The following is a 20,348-nucleotide window of genomic DNA, read 5'->3' as shown; positions in this document are numbered from 1 at the left end:
ATATCGTAGCAGAAGACAGTTTAATAAATTAATCCTCATAAAAGATTTTCCTTAGCTGCCACTTATAGATAAAAATAGGCAACTTCTTAATGTGTCTGATACCTACCAGCAATATAAATTTTGGAAGGAAAAAATCTAGATATTTTTCATGTCAGATTTACCATTCATGCTCCTGTCCTGTCTGTAGGGGGGGGAAAAAAACTTTTTTGAGAAGCTGGGTTTCATCTTGGAAATCTTAACCACTACGGTCCTCAGGAGGCCAGGGAATCTGCATGTGTGAACTTTACCTCCTGTTTCCTCTAACAGCTGCTTAAATTTATCTTTACAAACTTGCTCCTGAGTAAAGGTAATGACTATAAAATTGAAAGCTGTATCTACTTATAAAAACCCAATGCTGTTCCTAAGTTATTTCCTAAAACTTAATTTTTTTACTTCTTTTCCTCCGCATCTTCTCTAGAGTCAGAAATGTTAGATGGCTTACTTGTTGAGATGGATAGCTTTGAGGACACATTCAGCATGCCCCCTAAGACAAGTGGAACTCTTCTGCTGATGCCACATGCTCTGGATGCAGTAGAGAAATGTGAGATGAACACAAATAGAACACTCGGAAGGGAGGATGTTCCCTCTGAGCGGCCTAATAGAAGAAAGACTGGCATTTCACAGGAAGTGAAAACAAACAACTGGACTGAAAAAAGCCACTCTACTGAAATGAACGGTTCTTTACTGCAAAAAACCAGTGAAGGTACAGGAGATGGTAAAGATGGCTGTTTAACAGGACACAGAAAGGAATTGGAGTCGCTTAGGATCTCAGGAGATGTGCAAGATTATAGGACACACAAATCATTTAAGAATGAGAAACCTGTTAAAGAAGCTGTGCAACCTTCATCAAGCCAGTGGTCTCAATTGAACTTATCTGACCTTGACGTAACTCACTTGGAGATGTCTGTATGTAGCTCTCCACCCTCTGACTTGCATAGAGAGGAAAATTTAGAAGAGAAGTCAGTACTAATGACTAAGGACAATGCTGTAGAAACATCTTTATGGAATACTTCAGGCTTGATAAAAGCAGAAAGGCTATTGAGTGTCAATTTGTCAGAAAAATGCTATGAAATGGAAAATGCTGGAAACAGCCCAACATCGGAAATAACTCCATTAAAAGCTGTGTCTCTGAGTGTTCAAGATCCAAAGTTGGTAAAAGGACGTGCAACTGAGGTTTCCAAAATGAGCTTCTTAAACTGCAACGCTTTTTTAATTGAACATACAAATGTCACAGAGTATTCTGTAATCTACAGTGGCAGCTTTTCCAAGCATTTAAAAACAACTTCTAAATCTGTCGTAACCGATGTTTTGTCTCACCCACTTATATGTAGTGCCACATCTCCAGATAATTGTGATGACCTACATTTAATAAATAGTGAAAATACTCTTACGAAGTCTGGCTTTAAAAGCCTGAATATGTTATCCAACTTGAGGAAAAGATCCAGGAGATTTATTTATACAATAAATAATACTTTACTGTATCAAGAAGAAAAAATACAGAAAGAAGTAACCTCTGAATCACCTGTTCATCCTGTATTACCCCATTTGGAATCTGATTCATACGAATTTAGAGGCGGTCAAGTGGCCAGTGATGTTGAACAAGGTATATTAAGCATTTCATCATTTGTGGAGGATTCATTATTTGTTAAGAACGTTTCATGTAAATGTTTCAGATAAAATCCTGTAAATTCTTGTGTTTGTGATAAAGTAGCTCAGCAACTGGGAATCAATATGTAGTATTGGTCTGTTATATAGTGATAAAAATAACGTCATTTTCAAGTAATCTTGTGCTAGCTTTTCTCAGATTAGTTTCTGCAATAGAAACTTTCTCCTTGAACCATTATTCTAATTGACAAGCTTAATTATCTTTGTCAATGTTGGTTATATATCCACAGTGTCAAGGGCCAGTCTGTCTGAGTTGATAACTTCTAAAAGATCATAAAGAATGTTAAAGTTGTATTGTTACTTTTCTAAAATTAAGGGGTTTAAGACTGTATATCTGTTGCCTCCAAAAGTACAAAATATTTTAAAAAGAATATAATGAAAGCAAACAGGCGCTCCTATTTTTAGAAGCTGTTGTTCTTGCTAGAAGAGTTACTTTAATATTAGGAGTTGAAGTACTTTAAGTTTGAAACAAATCCTTATGTTGAGACACATGGAATGGAAGTCCATCTTTTCAAATTTCAATACAGCTGAAAATTGATTTTACTGGTTTTTTACCTGATAGCATTAATGGCAGCCTAAGTCACTTGTTTCTGGCTATTAGAATACAATTAGATTAAATAGATCTCCAGTCTTTTCAAGGTGTTTTCATTTGAAAACAAAAGTAATACTTATGGTTCCAGTGTTAAGCATCTGCAGAAATGATCTTATGGGCCAAAATTTTGTGAAAATCTGAATTTACATGTGTTTGAATAAATTTATTAACCTGTTTTACTCTGTAACATCTTCTCTTCTAGACCATTTTCTTCTTGCTGAGAGAAAGTGTTTGCAGACAAATACTAGGACAAAGAATTTCAGCAGTTGTATTGCAAAAATGGATATATCGGATAACTCATCCAGCAATTCCTTCGGCAATAGGCTGAAGCAACAAGACCTGAGAGACTTGGGGGGAAATGTGAGAGAGGATCAACCTGCTACGTCAATAAAATGCTTAGAAGTATCTAATACACAGAAAGAAGACAAGACAAATTCTTTAAATAGTGAAATTATTTCAAATATAAAACGTAAAGTTCTAACTTCAGCATGCCTAATGGCAAGAAAGCGTTCCAGATTTCTCCCTAAAAGCTGTTACTTAAGGAAAGGTGAGGAAGATAAAGTCATGAGTACTAATGCGAACAATGCAGCTGCTGCATCTCAGATCCTGAAAGAAGAACTTGGGTCTTCTCCTAAGGATAAGGAACAGTTGATTGATGTGCACCATGACTGTACATCTGCGACAAACAGCGGTTCCAATAATACTTTGAGTCAGATCAACTTTGGCTTAACTGGAGTCAGTAGCGATTGTTGCAATAAGTTATCACCTGACAAAAGGCATGCTGCAGACCAGAGGTCAGGAGTTGACTGTAGAGAAGTACGGAGACCTTTGGGGATGAACTGCTCAGAAAATGATAGTACTGGGTTAAAACAAGGAGAGCAAACAGATGCAGCTACCTTTTCAGAAGCTGTAGCCAACAATGAAGAGCCAAAGTCAGTTGAAAACAACAAAAACCCTCAAGCAGCTGCTCTCAGTAGTGTAGCTGTAGAGATTGCTAAAGAATTATTAGATTGTATAGATAATAATTCTTTAAATGAAGTAATTTTGGAAGAAGAGAAACAAGTAGCACCTATGTATTCCAGCAAAAAGCCAAAGGAGAACCTAAAGCATAAAGGGGAATCATCAGCAAATCTTAATGCATGCAGTTTGAATCTAGGCTTTGGTGGCTTTCAGACTGCTTCCAATAAGCAGATTAAATTCTCTGAAGCCAGTATAGCAAAAGGCAGAATGCTGTTCAAGGATATTGAAAATGAATGCTTTGAAGCCTCTTCTGTGGAAAGAGCCAGAAACTTTTCAAGCCAAGTTAAAAAGGAGAATATGCCTTTCTCAGATTCAGAAAGCAAGTTGGGCAGTAATTTATCTGATTCTTTAGATTCGCAGACAAATTTTCTTGAGCCCAGGAATACACAGTTTATTCCACATAAAGTTGGCTTGTGTAAAAGCTTTCCTAGAACTCCACAAGCCTTGCAAGAAGCAAATGAAACTTTGACAGCAAGCCAAGAAGCCGAAATTGCTGAACTTTCTAGTATCCTGGAAGAAACAGGTAGTCAGTTTGAATTTACACAGTTTAGAAAGCAAAGTAATATGATACAAAGTCATGCCTTTCAACAGTTCAGAACTGTAGAAACATGTGAAACAAAGAATGTAGAAAATATTTCTGAAAGAAGGGAAGATGCTGGTTTTTGTAGCACTTTTAGATCTGAATACCAAGTGAAAAATGACAAGTACTGTACTCAGCAGGAAGATACAAGTGAAGACTCTAAAGTGGTGGAATATAAAAAAGAAAATGCAGTGGTTTTCCATAAAAATGACAAAAAGGTTACTTTTACTAACCTAGACATACATGAAAGTAGAAGATCTGATGAGAGCTTTCCCATAGCTAAACAGGACAGCTTTTCTAGTTTCATAGGCTTTACTTCAGCTGGAGGTAAAAAAATAAATATTTCTAAGGCATCTTTAAGTAGATCTGCAGAGCTTTTCAGGGACTTGGATGATGATAACTATTTGTTTAAATCTTCTGAAATCAGTAATAGATGCCACAATTCAAATGAGTGTATGTCTTCTAACTGTAATTTTTTCAGCTGCCTGGCAAAAGAAAGCAAAGCAAAAGCATTTTGTGTTTCAGATTTCAAAAACGTAAATGCCATTTTTCACACAGGTTCAGTTTCCTACCATGCACAGAATAAGAGTGAGGAAAATACTAGTACAGCATTTAAAGAAAATATGGAAAGTAAGACAAAAATATCAATAAATGATACTAAAAATGCTAATTTCAATAGTATTAACAATAACAACAGTCTGTCATCCATTAAAAATCATGAACAGAGTTGTAAAACTTCCAAACAGTTTTTAAATCAAGGAGATGATCAAGTTGAAGGCAATTTGCAAGATAGATCATTAGATGTAACATGTCTAGAGGATGCTCTTTTGACTGCAGAAGAGCATAGTTTGGAAATGGAAAACTGGTCTCCTAATCAGAAAGAAGACAGAAAGGAAGATGAATGCTTGTCACCAACATTTCGAACTCCAGCTGGTGGTAATACATCCATTTCTGATGCAGCTTTGGATAGTTCTCTACACTTGCTCAGTGTACAGTGTGAAGAAAGAGATATAAAAGTTTTTGAGAACTCTGATAAAGAAAAAACAAATTGTAAAAATATGGAAGAAGACACCAGCCATGGTAAGAACCTGTTAGTGAATGAAGATAGAATAAAAATAGGTTCTTGCCATCATTATCAAATACCTTCCGAACAGGAGCTAGATGTGGGAAAAAATGAAGTGAAAGGGAGTTATCTGGCTGGTTTTCATACTGCTAGTGGCAAGAAAATAGCAATTGCTGATGGATTTTTAGCTAAAGCAGAACAGTTCTTTGCAGAAGATATTGATGTAGGAAAGAAACATAATGACAATTTTAAGACTCTCATCAAGAAAAGGAAACATGGTAAAAACTGTGTTAAAGACTGTGATTTGTGTATTGAAAGCATTGCTCAATGTGATCCAGGAAAACTTAATTTTAATGAAAAGCTCATTCCTGAAGAACCTGGAGATCAGTTTAAGCAGGGAATAGAGAGCAGTCCCATGAAGCATGCTATGATTCTTGATCCTGTCAAAGTAGATACATTTGTGAATCTAGATGAAGGTTGTGAAAGAAGTTTGGTAACTTTACATGTGCATAAAAAAGCTGATGTCGGACCTGGAAAGTCAGAATTGGAAGCCCTTACAGGAGAGAAGAGTGATGCTTTAAGCAGAGCTCATTTGTCTGAAGACGGAAAACCTCCAGAGACAAAGACAGAATACTCACCAAGAAAGAAGAATGATTCAGAAGACACTGATGATTTTCCTGTGCACTCTGCTGCATCTCTGCATTTAATGAAGGTACCAAATGACCTTGAAGATAATTGTGTACCTGGAGATACAGAAAATACTTTATTTGTTGAGGATAGCAATAAATCTAATCAGTCTCTCCTCTTAACTTCAAAAAATAGCTGCTCTTATTTGAATTGTGACAGTAAAGAATTAGAACATGTAAATGAACCTTGTGCTTATACAAACTGTTTCACAGGCACCACAGTTAATGCTTGCCAAAACCAGTCACTAGTCACCCTTCCTGATGATGAAACCAATTTAACCAGGTTAAAAGAAACAACACTTAATGTTGAAAAGCAAAAGGGTGATCTGAAACAAACTGTGTTTAGTACAGCAAAAGGTAGAGCAGTTTCTGTTTCGGAAAGTGCATTAGCAAGAGTCAGACAAATGTTTCAAGAAGATTACAGTGAAGCTGTAAAATATGAAATTAAGCCTAACTCAAGAACTAATCAAACAGAAATTGCTAGAAATTCATTTTCAGTCATTCGTGCTGAGTGTCCTAATTCTGCTAATTCTTTTAATGCTGCAGCAAGTGAAGAGGCTAATTCAGCCACGTCCCAGTTTATTAAAGTGAATGCAAGTGCTAGTGCAAGTGGTCACCAAGAAACAAACACATCTGCAGATGCAAAGTCTGTTTCAAATTCTCAGAAGCAATGCTTTGAACAGAATATTAAGTTTAGAGGGCACTTGTCCGTTCCAGATAAGCAGGTGAAGCCATCAGATGCTTCTACAAGCAATTTGGGATTTTTTAGTACAGCAAGTGGTAAACCTGTACAACTATCAGAAGAGTCACTCAGGAAAGCTAGACAACTCTTTTCTGAAATGGAAGGTAATCAATCATCACATGCACAAGAAGCATTTTTAGTTGAGGAAGATGTTGAAAAGTCTAAAAGGAACACTGAAGTACTTCCTAGGAAAATGCAGACAGCGTTACCAAAAGGGGATGAAAATGCCAGCACTGAATTGGTTTCAGATTCTGCTTTTGGGTTCAGCACTGCAAGTGGAAAACGGGTAACAGTCTCTAAAGATGCCTATCAAAAAGCAAAGGCAATTTTAAAAGAATCTGACGATTTTTTGAGTAGTGGGCTTTGCATTACAGATGAACTTAGTTCAATTAAAGAGAATGGTCAACATGCAAAATATTTAACTGATAAGGTGGTCTCAGAATCCAAAACTGAAAAAAGCTCCAATCAAGACACTGACTTTAAAAGCACCTGCCCTGAGGAAATGAAGTATTTTCCAAGCACTCACCATGTCAAAATGCCTGAGTACATGCCATATATTAAGAACAACAAGCAGTTAACGTCATTTAAAAATAGCTTTCAGCAGGAGGAGAATAGGTCTTTTGGAAAAGGGCAGCTGAATCAGGGTTTGGAAACAGAGTCTGAAGCAATTTTGTGCAATGCTCCTGCTAAAGCAGAAATTAATATTGATCTTCTCCAAACTCCAAAAAATTACTTAGAAGTAGAGGCAGTAGAAAGTGCAAGAGCTTTTATGGAAGACAGTTTTTCCAGTTCTGGAGTACAAATTAATGCTGCACAGTCCTTCAGTAGCAGACTGGATAAAAACTTTCAAAACAAGACCTTTGGGAAGAGGCACTCTGAAGAAAACAACTTGCTTGGTATGTCTTTTATCCTGTATATGTTCAACTTCATATTTCTGCACAGTGGATTGTTTGAGGTGGGTTTTTTTTGCTTGTCATGTTGATTTTTGGGTCACAGAGAAATTGCAGTTTCTCTAGGTGTCAATGACAAAAATTCTTGCTGCAGGAAGTAGTTTATCCACTCTTTCCAACCTTAAATGCACAGCAGAAGCTAAATTTATGATTAGTAATTTTGAAGGTGTACAGCTTTGCTGTTTTATCATAAACTTACAGAAGAAAGCTACTGCTCCTTTTCTCCCTGACCAAAATTCCTTTTTTTTTCCCTCTCCAAAAATCTAGCATTTTTTCATTGAAAAATGAGTAGCAGTGTTTTCATTTTCACCTTTTTGTGCCTCGTAGGTGAGGACAATGTTTCACTTGTATTGAGATTGCTGTCTGATACAAAAAGTAGTTGTTGGTCTAAATGTGCAGTTTCTTGCCATCTAAAACTGGTCTGTCTAGAGCTGAAGTGTTGGTAGTTGATGCTTACACAGTCACCCAGACCTGTTCAGAGATCTGGACTAGCTGAAAAGTATTTATGGAAGGGTAGACTGGAACAGAATCCCTGTCCAGCTGCACAGGTTCAGGTACAAAGGTCAGGCAGGCTAGTGCTGGAAAGTTTGGGTAGGTGTCAAAAGCTGGGTAGGACTCTTATCAGTCCGACTTGAAACAGTTGTGCCACAGCTGAACCCTGTCCTTAGTTACAGCTTCTGTAAAAGATGTCTTACACACATTTTTAGCATTCTGGAGGGACTCTTTGGTTATTGAAAGTACACAAAAAAAGGTGCAGGTGAGCTGTTTGTGGTGAGGTAGCTGTGTGTCTAAAAACACCATGTGTGATCTGAAAATTTGCTAGTTCTGCTTGCTCTGACTTCTTCAATGTTTTACTTAGAAATTACAATTAAGTTGTGCAGGTTGGTAAGAAATTGAACTTAAAAGGAACATATCTTCTAAAATTCTGTGTTTTTATCCTAGGAGAACCTCCAATTAAAAGACAGCTACTGCTTGAATTTAATAGAACAGAAAATACCCCCAGATCTTTGAAAGCTTCAAAAAGCACTCCTGATGGTAATTTTAGTCATCTTGTGTTCTAAGCAGTAATCTGATGTCAGTTGTTATCTTTAGAATTCTTCAGTTTCCAATGAACTAGCATATAATAAGACTGCTTAACTACTGCATTTATCAGTATAGTCCTGGGAATTCAGGGAAGCTGCTTGGTAATGTCTGTGCTGAGTTGAAATCAGATGATTAATGGTATGCCTTATTGTGTGGAATCTAAATATATTGCAATATATTACTTCTATAAGAACTCTGGTTTAATTTCCAGTTCAGTAGGAATTTATCCAGCTTCTCACAATCTAAATCTCAGAAATTCTAATCTCAGCAGGAAGAATATATTTTATTGATTAATTATGTACAGGAAAATGTACTCGTAAAATACTCACTAATAGCTGTCTACGTTACAGATGCTTATATTTTGAGTGAGTAATAGGCAGGCTTATGAAAGGGATATCAAAGTTTTTAAAGTTTGGGTTGATGTTTTATGTGAAGCTAGTTAGCGATTGGGATTTCAGGATAGTGTGATTTTGGCAATGGCTTTTGGTTATGGGTTAAGCAGTGTTCTTTAAGAAACTTGTTCTTTTTAAGCACTGCATGCTCTCACCTAAATTCAGTAGCAGAATTCATCAAATATATTGATTTAACCAGTATATTGGTTCCCAAATGCTATACTAAATCTGTTCTAGGCATAAAAGCAGTGATTTAAAATTTCAAATGGAATTTGTAAGTTGCTGCCAGAGAATAATTTTATTCCCTTCATATTTCAATATTATCCTACCCTGCAGTAAAACAGTGTTGTTCTTTGGTGAACAGTTGAAAACAGTTCTTTCTCCAGTCTTGCCTCTGGCTTCTAGAACTTGTAGCATCTTGTATATGCAACTTCTCATATCAAACTTCCTCTTTGCAGCCTAAGGGCACAAATGAGTTTACATTCCCAACAGATATGATTTAATTACATTGCTAATTCCAAGATAAGCCTGTCCTTCAGTGATGAAAGGAGCAGGTTGGGCAAATGTGCCCTTTTCTGTTGTAACTTCAAATAAAAAAATAAATGAAAGTTGCTGAAAAAGTTCTAAATTGAATGGTGAGCCTTCCTGGAATTAAATATATGATAAGCATTTCCCTTTCAGGAGCCTAAAAATATATTGCCGGGTCACAAATACAAACTCTTGAGAGTTCAGCATTGTGTTCACATTTCCTTTAGATCTGTCTGCCATTAATGTGGAGATGTTTATACAAACGTTTTTTGGGGCAGGACAGAGTAAAACTGTTTAAATCCACTCTGGAAGCTTTTCTTTATATCATTAATTTAGATAAAACATGCTGTAAATATCTTCTGTGTAATGTACCATTTCAAATATATTTTTTCTAATTATCTTACAGGCATTTTCAAAGACAGAAGAAAATTTATGTACCATGTGCCTTTAAAACCCATAACTTGTCAACCTTTTGGGTGAGAAATTTATTGTAGATTTTAGAGTTCTTCTAATGCAATTTCTTAAAACCTCACAAGCCTTTGTAACTTTCTGAAAATATACAGTAATAATTTACTACCCAACTTTATAAAAGACTAATAATTTTACTCCAAAATAAACATATTAAATATAACACATATAACACATGTTGCTGCAGTAGACCAGTAAGATGCTAAACAAACTACACTCTTTTACTTCAACTCTGTCTTTTCTCACTAGAAATTAAGTATTGAATTTTTTAAATATCAAAGACTGTTATTTTGTCTTTTTATTGATGTAATATTGAAAGTTGTACTACTAAAATAAGAAAAGAATACAAAAATCCTGAAAAAGATTTTTGTCAGGAGGCTGAAACCTGTATGTTTGTTTTCATCTCTGTAGGTCAACTAAAGAACGACAAGAAGTCAGGGATCCTACCCTTACTCTACCAGATCAAGACTTCAAAGGATTCCAATCTAAACCTGCCATTTTTCAGCACTGTGCACTAAGGCAGTCTTCAAATGGTACTTCAGGGGTTTCTACTCCATGTAAGGCGTCAGCAAAAGAGAGTGAAGAAACAAGAAGTCTGTACAGATCTGGCAAAACTGTTAAAACTTTTATTCCACCCTTCAAAACCAAGCTGACATTTTCTACATGTGAACAAAGCAGCAGCAAAACGTGTGACTCACCAACCAGCAAAAGTATGACTGAAGAGATGGAATTAAATCAGATCACAACTGAACAAAATACTGCTGAACCTCAAGATCACCAGTCTTGCATCCAGCATACAGCAGACACTGACACAGAAAATGGCAATTTAGGTATTTTCAGATTTTGCTCACTTAACTATTGTGAATACTAACTGTCAGAATTAAACCTTTAAGGGTTTTTTGCATATTCTGTCAGACTTTTTTTTTTTTAATAAAAAGAAACTTCTTTTTAAGCCTTTTTTCTTTTTGTGAGAAAACTAGGAAATAATTACTTTCCTAATATTTTATATTGCACTCTTAGCAAAGCATATGTTGCTCATCTCTAAAGTTAATTAAGAAGATGGAAAATATTTCACACAGTGCTTCAGAAACAAGATAGCTTATGTTTCATTTGATACCTGATTTTTTTATATACCTCTTAGGTAAAATAACCTAGGAACCTTAGATTAGCCTTGCTATACTTTATTCACTTATACAGAAGCTTGTTTTCATTCTGTTCTCTAATTAATATGTAGGGTTTGCCGTATAAATCGTTGATTGTGTCATTTCCAAAGAGGCAGAGTTTAAATGCACAACTGTTTGACTTTAGTGTGTGGGCTTATGCCTTCTGAGCTCTCTTGAATGTTCCACTCTGTGTGGTTTCTATAACTATTATAATCAAATAATCTGAATTTTTTTCAGAAGTACTTGTTGTGTGTATTTGAACAGGTGTATGAACGTTTGCAGAATTAGATCCTGTATTTAGGTCAAAATCTCAAGATTACATTAGTTGATGTAGTCATCAGCTCATTTCTTTTCATTTGGAGTTTTCTATGAAGACTTGAGTTCAGTCTGATGAGAAAAATATGTGGCTCAAAATTTAGTTCAGGAACTAACACAAAATTAATATGAATATATAATTTGTTTCGTATAATATTCAAATGCTTTCATTAATCACTGCTTTCTAAATGCATTAAACTTTGAATATTTAGACTTGCAGTTTCTAAAAATCTGCAGAGTGGCATAGTGAATATGCTTCTCTCAATTTGCTTTTGTAGTGTGACTGTATATATCTATTTGGTATATACTTTAGAAATATTTTGGGGTTTTTTTTCTTTGCAGCTGTGGTCAGGATGGTGACAAATCTCCGCTGTGCCAGAGATCTGCAGGAAATGAGAATTAAAAAGAAGTGCAGGCAAAATATTTGCTCCCAGCCAGGCAGTCTTTATGTCATTAAAACCTCTGCAAGCAATAGAATCTCTCTGAAAACTGCAGTGGAAGAGAAATCTCCTAGTTTTTATTCTACAGAAGAGGTATATCGGTATCTTCTTATTGTCTATCTTTTGCATCTGTTTCTCAAGAAGAGCACATAAAATCTCAGTAGCTTTTGAATCAATACGTTCTTCAGTTTTTAGGTAAGAATTTAGAGTAGCTCTTATACCAGTTGCTGCAGTATTTAAGTAGCTTTGCATATCCACATTTTTTAAGACAATTCCCAATAATAAAGGTCATAAAGTCTCTAGTGTTATAGTCAAACCAGAGAAGCATCAAAAAACAAAAGAAATCACCAGTTATAGTTGCTATTGACTTTTAACCCATATGAAGTGCTGGAATAAGAGAACAATTAAAATTTAAGCTTAGGTAAATCTATATGAAAAACCTCTTCCTTTTGGTTCAGTAAAGGTACAAAACCTATTGAATATTTTAAAACACTTTTGAAGCACACTCTGATGCTGTTCTGCTAAGATAATTGCTGGGAATTCATTCTTCGGGCATTACATATAAAATGACAAGATAGACAAGCTGTCTCAACCTTAAGGAAATATTTAATCTGAATTTTTAAGGTTAGATATTAAAGCTCTTAGCTGAATTCTTACTCTATTGTCATTATTTTGTCTTTTTCATCTAATTTTTTTCAGCTATACACATATGGTGTTTCAAAACATTGCATACAAGTTAACAGCACAAATGCAGAATCTTTCCAGTTTCTTGTCAAAGACTTTTTCAGTAAGGAGTATTTGTTAGCTGGAAATGGAATGCAACTTGCTGATGGAGGATGGCTAATACCTACAGATGAGGGAAAAGCTGGAAAAAAGGAGTTTTACAGGTACTGTTACTTATGAACTTGAGATAGCTATGCTATTTATTAGTTATTCTCTTATCCCCAAGAATAAATCCAATGCAGTTATCTTTTAAAGCCTCTGACTACTTTTTTTACTGTGCATTTTTAGTACACCTCTGTGAGTGTAGATATTGTAGGATTGTAAATTTGCTATGTAGATTAATGTTGCTAGTGATTGATCTTCAATGACCATTAAAGAAAGCATACAAAGTCAATTTAGAAAACGTCTGGAAATTCTTCAGCAGTGTAAATAGTCTAAAAAAAAAAAACAACTATTTTTTGATGGGAATGAAGGTTGACTTGGGAGATGCTTAGGGCTTCTTTGACAGGACAGGGATGAATATGCTTTTTTAATATAACTTTTTTAAAGATGACGTATAATTTGAAGGAAGCCTAAACTATAGTAGTAAGGCGCTTTTTCATTCAAACCTTCTCTTGAGTAGATGTAAGAACCAAAATAGGTGCAGAAGCAATGCTTGCTCTTGCATTCTTTCTGGTTCTTCTATCCCTCCTTTTGCAGGTCCTTTAAAATGAGCAGGAAAAACAAGTGTTGAGTACACCTCTCCTAAACACTTCCATGAAAATTATGTTTTGTTTTACTGTAAGCAAGTGTGTACATTGTAACTTCAGCAGCAGCATGTGCAACAGCACAAGGAACTACCAGTGTACTGTTGTTGCAGCAAAACTTCAGAAAATACTTTATTATTTTCTGATTTCCTCTGTTAATTTGCATCATAGAATATCCTGAGTTGTAAGGGACCCACAAAGATCATTGAAGTCCAAGTTGTGGCCCTGCAGATTTGAGATGCAGCATTTGAGATGCTCTATTTTCAAATCAGTGTCACTGTTGGTGTTCATTCACAAAACGCTCAAGGCAGGCACCTGCATTTGAGTAGTGTTTGTACTCAAGCGTGCATTACCAATCTAAGTAATGTCAGAATTCAAGAGGTTTGCGATATTTGCTTTGCAGTACCAAGGTGTGACACAGATAGGTCTGTTCCAAGCTCAAGAACTGTTTTTATTTGTAAGTTTGAGTTGGCGAGGTTGGTGCCAGCAAGCCAAAATGGGAAAATTGACTATTATGAGATGTGTACTTCGATGCTGTGATCTGTACTTTCTCATGAGAAATTGCTTTCTACTCATGCTAGTGAGCCAGAATCATTATTAGCTTCTCCCACATGACTTTGAGAAATGTTTTTGGTGTCAATGATATTTGTTCATCGTAGGAGAACTGGAGATGTTGTGTGTTCATACCCAGCAACTACTCAGTGAAGAACAATCATGTACTGGAGTTCACAGAATCATAGAATAGTTTAGGTTGTAAGGGACTGCTGGCAGTCATCCAATCCAAGCCTCTGTTCAATACAGTTTGAATTAGATTAATTACTCAGGGACTTGCCTAGCTGAGTTTTGAACATCTCCAAGTACAGAGATTCTGCAACCGCTCTGGACAGCCTGTGTCATTTGACCATTCCTATGGTTTAGAAAACAAAACAACCACCTTTATTTCTGATTGGAATTTTTCACGTTCCATCTTGGTCTGTTGTCTCTCATCCTATTGTTGTGTGCTTCTAGGAAGAATGTCCCTGTTTTCTCTGAACCCTCCAGTCCAGTAGTCATAGACTGCAATAAGGTCTTTTTGGGTTGTTTTAAATTCAGACAAACCTTCTGGATTCCTTTCCCCACCCACGACGTGGGGCGACCCAGTTCTAGTTCCATTTCCATCTGAAGAACCATTCCAACTTCTTGAAGGATGAGGAAAGGGAACTCCAGGGGTTTCTTCAGGGGTTTCTTCTGACCCTGAGCCTGGAGGGGAGTGGTGCCCTCCCCTCCCCCCACACACATGGTCCCATGGCAGGCACAGAGACAGCACACCGGGCGTGGAGAGGAGGCAAGAGAGAGTTTATTGTTGGGGATGCTACATTTATAGGGTTTAGGAGGATTCACAGAGTAACCAATTAGAAGTCTCAAGGGGCTTACAGGAACACCCAATCACAGGAAGGGGTTAACAAGGTTGTGGTGGTTTGGGCTAGGCCTTCCTTGGTGACCAGTTTGTAACCAAGGAAGGGTCCAGATTTACCCAGTATTCCCTACGATTTTTACGTAAGCCAGATTATAAGAAGAAAGGAGGAGAGGCCTTCGCCCTCTCTTTCCTTCCAGCGGCTTGGAGGTGCAGGTTCCCTGCTGTTGAGTCTGCCGTGTTGGGGAGCGAGGCCTGGTAGGGCCTTGTCGACCTTGGGAGGCGGAGGTTGCCGGCGATCGTACCGGAGCGACTCTCGGTTGTCCCAAGGAGAGTGGTGGGATATTTTCTTTGCTAACTCTTAGTTACTAGATCTCGGGCTACTGATTGGGATATATATATATATATATATATTATTTTGGTTTTGTTCCCTTTCCCTTCCCCCTTCCCCTTCCCTTGTGAAATTCTATATATTTTTAAATTGTGTATATATTTCAATTGTAACATAAGTGTAAATATATTTATATATATCACTTTAGCTGTCTCTCTCTCGTTTTGGGTTTTCTTAGTTGGTTGGTTTTTTTTTTCTCTCCCTCTTCTCCCTGAGGTTTTTGGGGGGGGGGGCTTCTGGTGGTAAGGTTTGGAGACTTGGCAGGGAGCCAGCTTCAAACCATATCACAAGGTCCAATAAGAAACACCTCAGGACACCTTCCCAGGACATTCCTGAGATAACACTACCGTGGGGGGTGTTGGGAAGAAGAAGCACGTGTTTGCAAAGAGACCACCAAAAGCCATTTTAAGACATGTTTAAACAACAGTTTTCCCATATAATGCAGATTTACTGCCACACAAACCCAGCTCTCTTAGCTTGTATGTCATGTGCTTAGCCTTCAAGATCACTTTGCTGGCCCTCTGTGAGGTTTGTTCCAGTATACCAACACCTTTGTCCTTGCAAATCCAAAGCTGGACAGAAACTTTCTCCCAAGTGCTGAAGAGAGGGGAAGGATCACTGCCTTCCTGGCTTTGCTCCTAATACATCACTTCTCTAAATTTGGTGTTATCTGTAAACTTTCTTGGTCCCCCCAGCCATCATGTAGATTGTAATGAACCCATCAAGCAAGCAGGGGAAATTGCAGGGCTGAAGGGGAATAGAGCACACCTCAGTCCATCTATGCTATGTGCATAACTGCATGAAGCAGACAGAGCACATCCCTGGAGCTGTTGGGTCAAGTATCTCCGTTTCAAGGATACATACCTGTATGCACATGTATGCTGCCAAGGCATATGAGGACAAAACTTCAGTATTCAGACATTAACCAGATCAGGTGATGGAATGTAACCTTCCTGTTTTCAGTGTAATAAATACTCTTTTGTTAATGTTGCCTAAGTACATACACCAAATACAGTGCTAGGGCAAAATAGGCAAGTTAAAACTTGAAGTAGATTTCAGGTTAATTTATTAACCGTTTATCTGCAGAGCCCTCTGTGACACTCCTGGTGTGGATCCCAAGCTAATATCTGAGGCCTGGGTTTACAATCACTACAGATGGATTGTATGGAAATTGGCAGCCATGGAAGTGTCATTCCCACATGAATTTGCTAACAGATGTTTGACACCAGAAATGGTGCTGTTGCAATTGAAATATAGGTATGTGTATAGCAATGTATTTGGACCTGTAACTTGTGGTACTGTATGCTTTCTAAATTACAAAATTAACAATTCTACCTTGCATTTACTATTTAGTAGAATGCATACATTGTTAAATTTATGCATAGCAGTATTAAAAACATAGTGCATGTTATTTGCAAAAATTTAGATGACATTTGCTTTGCTACAGTGGTGCTTAATTGTAGATTGAATAAGCAATAGTTTGCTACAGTTGCGTTTAAAGAAAACCAGTGTGATGGGTTTTGTTTGCTTTAACAAAGCCTGAATGCTTTTTTGTAGGTATGATTTGGAAGTTGATAAAAGTAAACGATCAGCAATCAAAAAAATAACGGAAAGAGATGATGCAGCAGGTAAAACACTTGTACTGTGTATTTCCAAAATCATATCACTGAACACCATTGTATCTCCTAGCAGTAGCAATAAGAACATAGAAAATAAAAAAGCAGCAGCAATAATTGAAGTTACTGATGGCTGGTATGGGATTAGAGCTCTTCTGGATCCACCTCTCAAAGCTTTCTTAGATAGAAGAAGGCTGACTGTTGGTCAGAAGATCATAGTGCACGGAGCAGAACTTGTTGGCTCTCAGAATGGATGTACGCCACTGGAAGCCCCAGATTCCCTTATGTTAAAGGTAAAATAAAATGTTAGTTCAGCTTAAATGGATGTGACTGAAAGATGTGATAAATGATATTTAGTTGAGCCACGTTCTGTAAACAAAGTTATCATGGCTTTACAAACAGATGGAGCTTTGTTGAAATTTAAAAACCAATTTGTAAGATATGACACTAGGTCACTGCCACTATTCAATAGGGTTGGAAGAGAAGTTCGTAATACAAAATTCTTCCAAGTTTTGCTATGTGTTTTGGCAGTTCCAGCTTCTTAATTTGGTTAAGCACCAAGTTACAAAAAGTACTTATTCATCACTTACAATATGGAAGTTGGAGGAAGAAGGGGGGGGGGGAAACCAGCTCGTTAGAGGGTGGACTGGCAGGGGAGGGCTTTGACTTGTTTGAGAATGCTTAAAGAGATGGGTGAAGTTTCAGCATAACACTGTTACTCCTCTGGTATAAAGCAATGGCTTGTCTCATAGATACTCACTTCCTAGAGAATTTTAACTCATCAAATTTTTAATTTCTGTTTAAAATACATTTCTTCAATGTGAAAGGAAACCTTTAAAATGTGATATGTTCAGGTGTAAAAGTGATATATTGTTAGCGAGGTCAGTGTGAAGATGGTCTTTCCTGTAGATATAATAAGTTGGATATAGTTTTGACCTATTAGTGACAGTTTATTATTCATTATTTATCTCGTTCAGATTTCAGCGAACAGCACTCGATGTGCACGATGGCATGCAAAACTAGGATTTCATCAGGATCCCAGACCTTTTCCTTTGCCTTTGTCATCGCTTTACAGCGAGGGTGGTGCAGTGGGGTGTATTGATGTAGTTATTCAAAGAACTTATCCTATTCAGGTATGGTGTAAGTATTTTATGAATCTAACAGGTTCTGTGAGAACTAAATTATATCAGTTAATTGCTATATCATTCTTTAACTCATACATAATATAGAGAGCTAAAAAATTTAAGAAAAGGTACCATTATGCATAAAATGAACAAGAGTGGTTCTTGCAATGTGCACGTATTTAATATTTGAGGACTGTATCCTGTGGTGAGAAAAATTTGAGTTTGCGCTCAGTATCTTCTGGTTGGTTTTGCTTTCAACTTCAAAAAGCCAGAAAGAGTTGGATTTCAGTTCTGGAATCTAAAAAGCACAGCACTTGTTTTAAAAGAGAAAAAAGACACTGACAGTTTCAGCTCCAAGAACAAGTGAAACTCAATTTTTTTTTATTTTTACATACATACTAACATAGAAGTTGTATATTTCTAGCCTTTAGTAAGATTACTTTTTCTTACATGTAGCTGACTGTATTGTTTAAGTTCTATTATTTAAAAATATGACTGAAAATACAATGTGTGATTATGGTATAAAATAGAATTAAGATCTTTTAAATACTACTTAATATCCAGACATTTTAAATATGGTCAGACTACACTGCAACTACTTGCTTTTATAACAATTCCAGCCACAAAAAGAAACAATATTTCTGTTAGCTATCAATCCTTTTAATGTTAACAGTTTAACCAGGATACAACTTTGAGGTTTTATTAACTTTTCTCAGAGTATATTATACTTGGCACATACATAACAGCAATTTTTTTTTTCATTCCTTTCTTTCTAAGGTGTTGTTTAACTATTGGTTGGTGTAGAATGAATTCTGCAAAGTACTAGCAATATTTAGTTTGGATCATTACTTTGATATTTAGATCATTGGTTTAATGGAGGAAATTGCAGCACCTGCTATGGGAGCTGTCTGGTAGAACTAACATTTATTTAGGTCTCAAAAAGGGAACTGTAATCTGTAATCACATCACAGTTAGTGGTTTCCAGGCTGGGGAGGAAAGTGGTGCTTTGTATCTCACTATATCAAGAGATTGATGTACCGATGTACTTTTCTCTTTTCTAAACCCTGAGACTCTTGCTCAAACATACCAAAATTATAGGAAGATTTGAGCTGTCTTTTTCCTTTTACCTCAAGAGTCAGAGTATAGGAATCACAGTAGCCTTAACTAAATATGTTAGACTGTGAATAGTGCAGGAAAGTACATGGCATGCAATTAAATGAGGCAGGCAGAGCCTATTTCAACAATTCACTGCCTCATAAGGATTAGTCCTACAAGCTTTCTTCATCCTGCTTTCACTGTACTCTCCTGCTGCTTCTTTGTGCTAATCCTGGACCTAACCTGATCCTGTTGCTTAGCTAATTTAATTTATTGTTTATTTTAAACCAGGAGTAAGTAACTAATAATAATTAAAAAAAAAACAACAAAATGAACTGCTGTCTATTGAGTTATCAAACTGATATGGTCTGCTGAGGTCAAATAGGTACTAGAGCCAGTGCAAGGGAGAAGACAGAACTGTGCAGCAAAGGCGAAGGGAAGGGACCACTTACTTTATCAGCAGTGACATTTTTTGGCTCACCTATTTCAGTCAAGCGAATTCTAGCAGGGTTGTGGACGAGGCTGTAGTCCTGTGGAACCATTTCAGGCAGAAAAGGTTTAAAAGCAGGACAACATCATAGTTCCTTTATAGCATCTAATCTGGTGTGTTAAAACAGGCAATACAATTGATGTGGAAAGACAAATTGGGTAGAATGCAGTCTGGTATACTTTTAAGCATTGAGTTTGATGGTTTCTATCTCAGTGTATCTACCAGTGGGATCCAGCTGTCTTTGAAATTACATCACTGATACTTATTACTTCAAGCTATGGTTTCTTCAGCTGTTAAATCATCTGATTTTGGATACTGCTCCATTCTGTCTGTGTATCTTTAAAGTGAAGATTTACCAATGCTGTAGTTTTTTACCTTTTATCTATTATACTGAAAGAACTTATGATCTACTGCCTGTTCATTTTTAAAGCATTTTTGCATAACAGTGAGTATTAAAAGGAAACTAGATTATGTTAAAAATAATTTTTATGTCTGGGTTTTGTTTGAATCTTTTTATTTCAGTGGATGGAAAAGACATCAGCTGGTTCATATGTTTTTCGTAACAGTCGAGCTGAAGAAAGGGAAGCTGCCAAGCATGCAGAGGATCAACAAAAGAAACTGGAAGATCTGTTTGCAAAAATCCAAGCAGAATATGAAGAGCGTGAAGGTAAAGCTTTCATTCTTTCGGAATAGTTATTAAGAATACAAAAACATTTTTGACGTTTACAGAAGAATCTTAAGAAACTGTCAAAAAACTTCCCTCGATATAGAGAAGCAGAGGGTTGTTTTCTTTGTTGTTGGTGGTTTTGTTTTGTATTTTTCTAGATTTTTGCTTCCTGTGTATCAAGACCTTTCAGTACAAAACAGTTATATGCTTATTTGCTTGGCTTTGCAGCTATGTAGGAAACTCTTCCTGAACGTGTTGGTAGCCAGGCTACTAAAAAATTATCATTGAGATGATGCTCAGGGAAGTGCTATGGAATTGTAGAATTCTTAATTTCATTCTCTTCAAGGACCTGATACTGTAATGATTCACCCAGAGGT

General features: G+C 36.6%; 1 protein-coding gene across 5 annotated transcripts in view; it reads left to right on the top strand.

Annotated features, from left to right (window-relative positions):
• The window catches only part of BRCA2 (BRCA2 DNA repair associated), a 38,996-nt gene that overhangs the window by 10,758 nt on the left and 7,890 nt on the right, over positions 1 to 20,348 (top strand). For all 5 annotated transcript variants that reach the window (XR_004354929.1, XM_032677347.1, XM_032677340.1 and 2 more), the window contains exons 10-20: positions 458 to 1,642; positions 2,499 to 7,283; positions 8,280 to 8,372; positions 9,747 to 9,816; positions 10,220 to 10,638; positions 11,629 to 11,819; positions 12,426 to 12,613; positions 16,066 to 16,236; positions 16,537 to 16,888; positions 17,573 to 17,728; positions 19,827 to 19,971. Coding sequence is in view for 4 of the 5 variants with exons in the window: in XM_032677347.1 (XP_032533238.1) it covers positions 458 to 1,642; positions 2,499 to 7,283; positions 8,280 to 8,372; positions 9,747 to 9,816; positions 10,220 to 10,638; positions 11,629 to 11,819; positions 12,426 to 12,613; positions 16,066 to 16,236; positions 16,537 to 16,888; positions 17,573 to 17,728; positions 19,827 to 19,971 (7,755 nt within the window). In the remaining variant the exon portion in view is untranslated. The remainder of the gene's footprint in view (positions 1 to 457; positions 1,643 to 2,498; positions 7,284 to 8,279; positions 8,373 to 9,746; positions 9,817 to 10,219; positions 10,639 to 11,628; positions 11,820 to 12,425; positions 12,614 to 16,065; positions 16,237 to 16,536; positions 16,889 to 17,572; positions 17,729 to 19,826; positions 19,972 to 20,348) is intronic.

The sequence above is a fragment of the Chiroxiphia lanceolata genome, chromosome 2 (genome assembly GCF_009829145.1).
Source record: "Chiroxiphia lanceolata isolate bChiLan1 chromosome 2, bChiLan1.pri, whole genome shotgun sequence".
NCBI lineage: Eukaryota > Metazoa > Chordata > Aves > Passeriformes > Pipridae > Chiroxiphia > Chiroxiphia lanceolata.
This window is presented reverse-complemented; position numbering and strand designations above follow the sequence as displayed.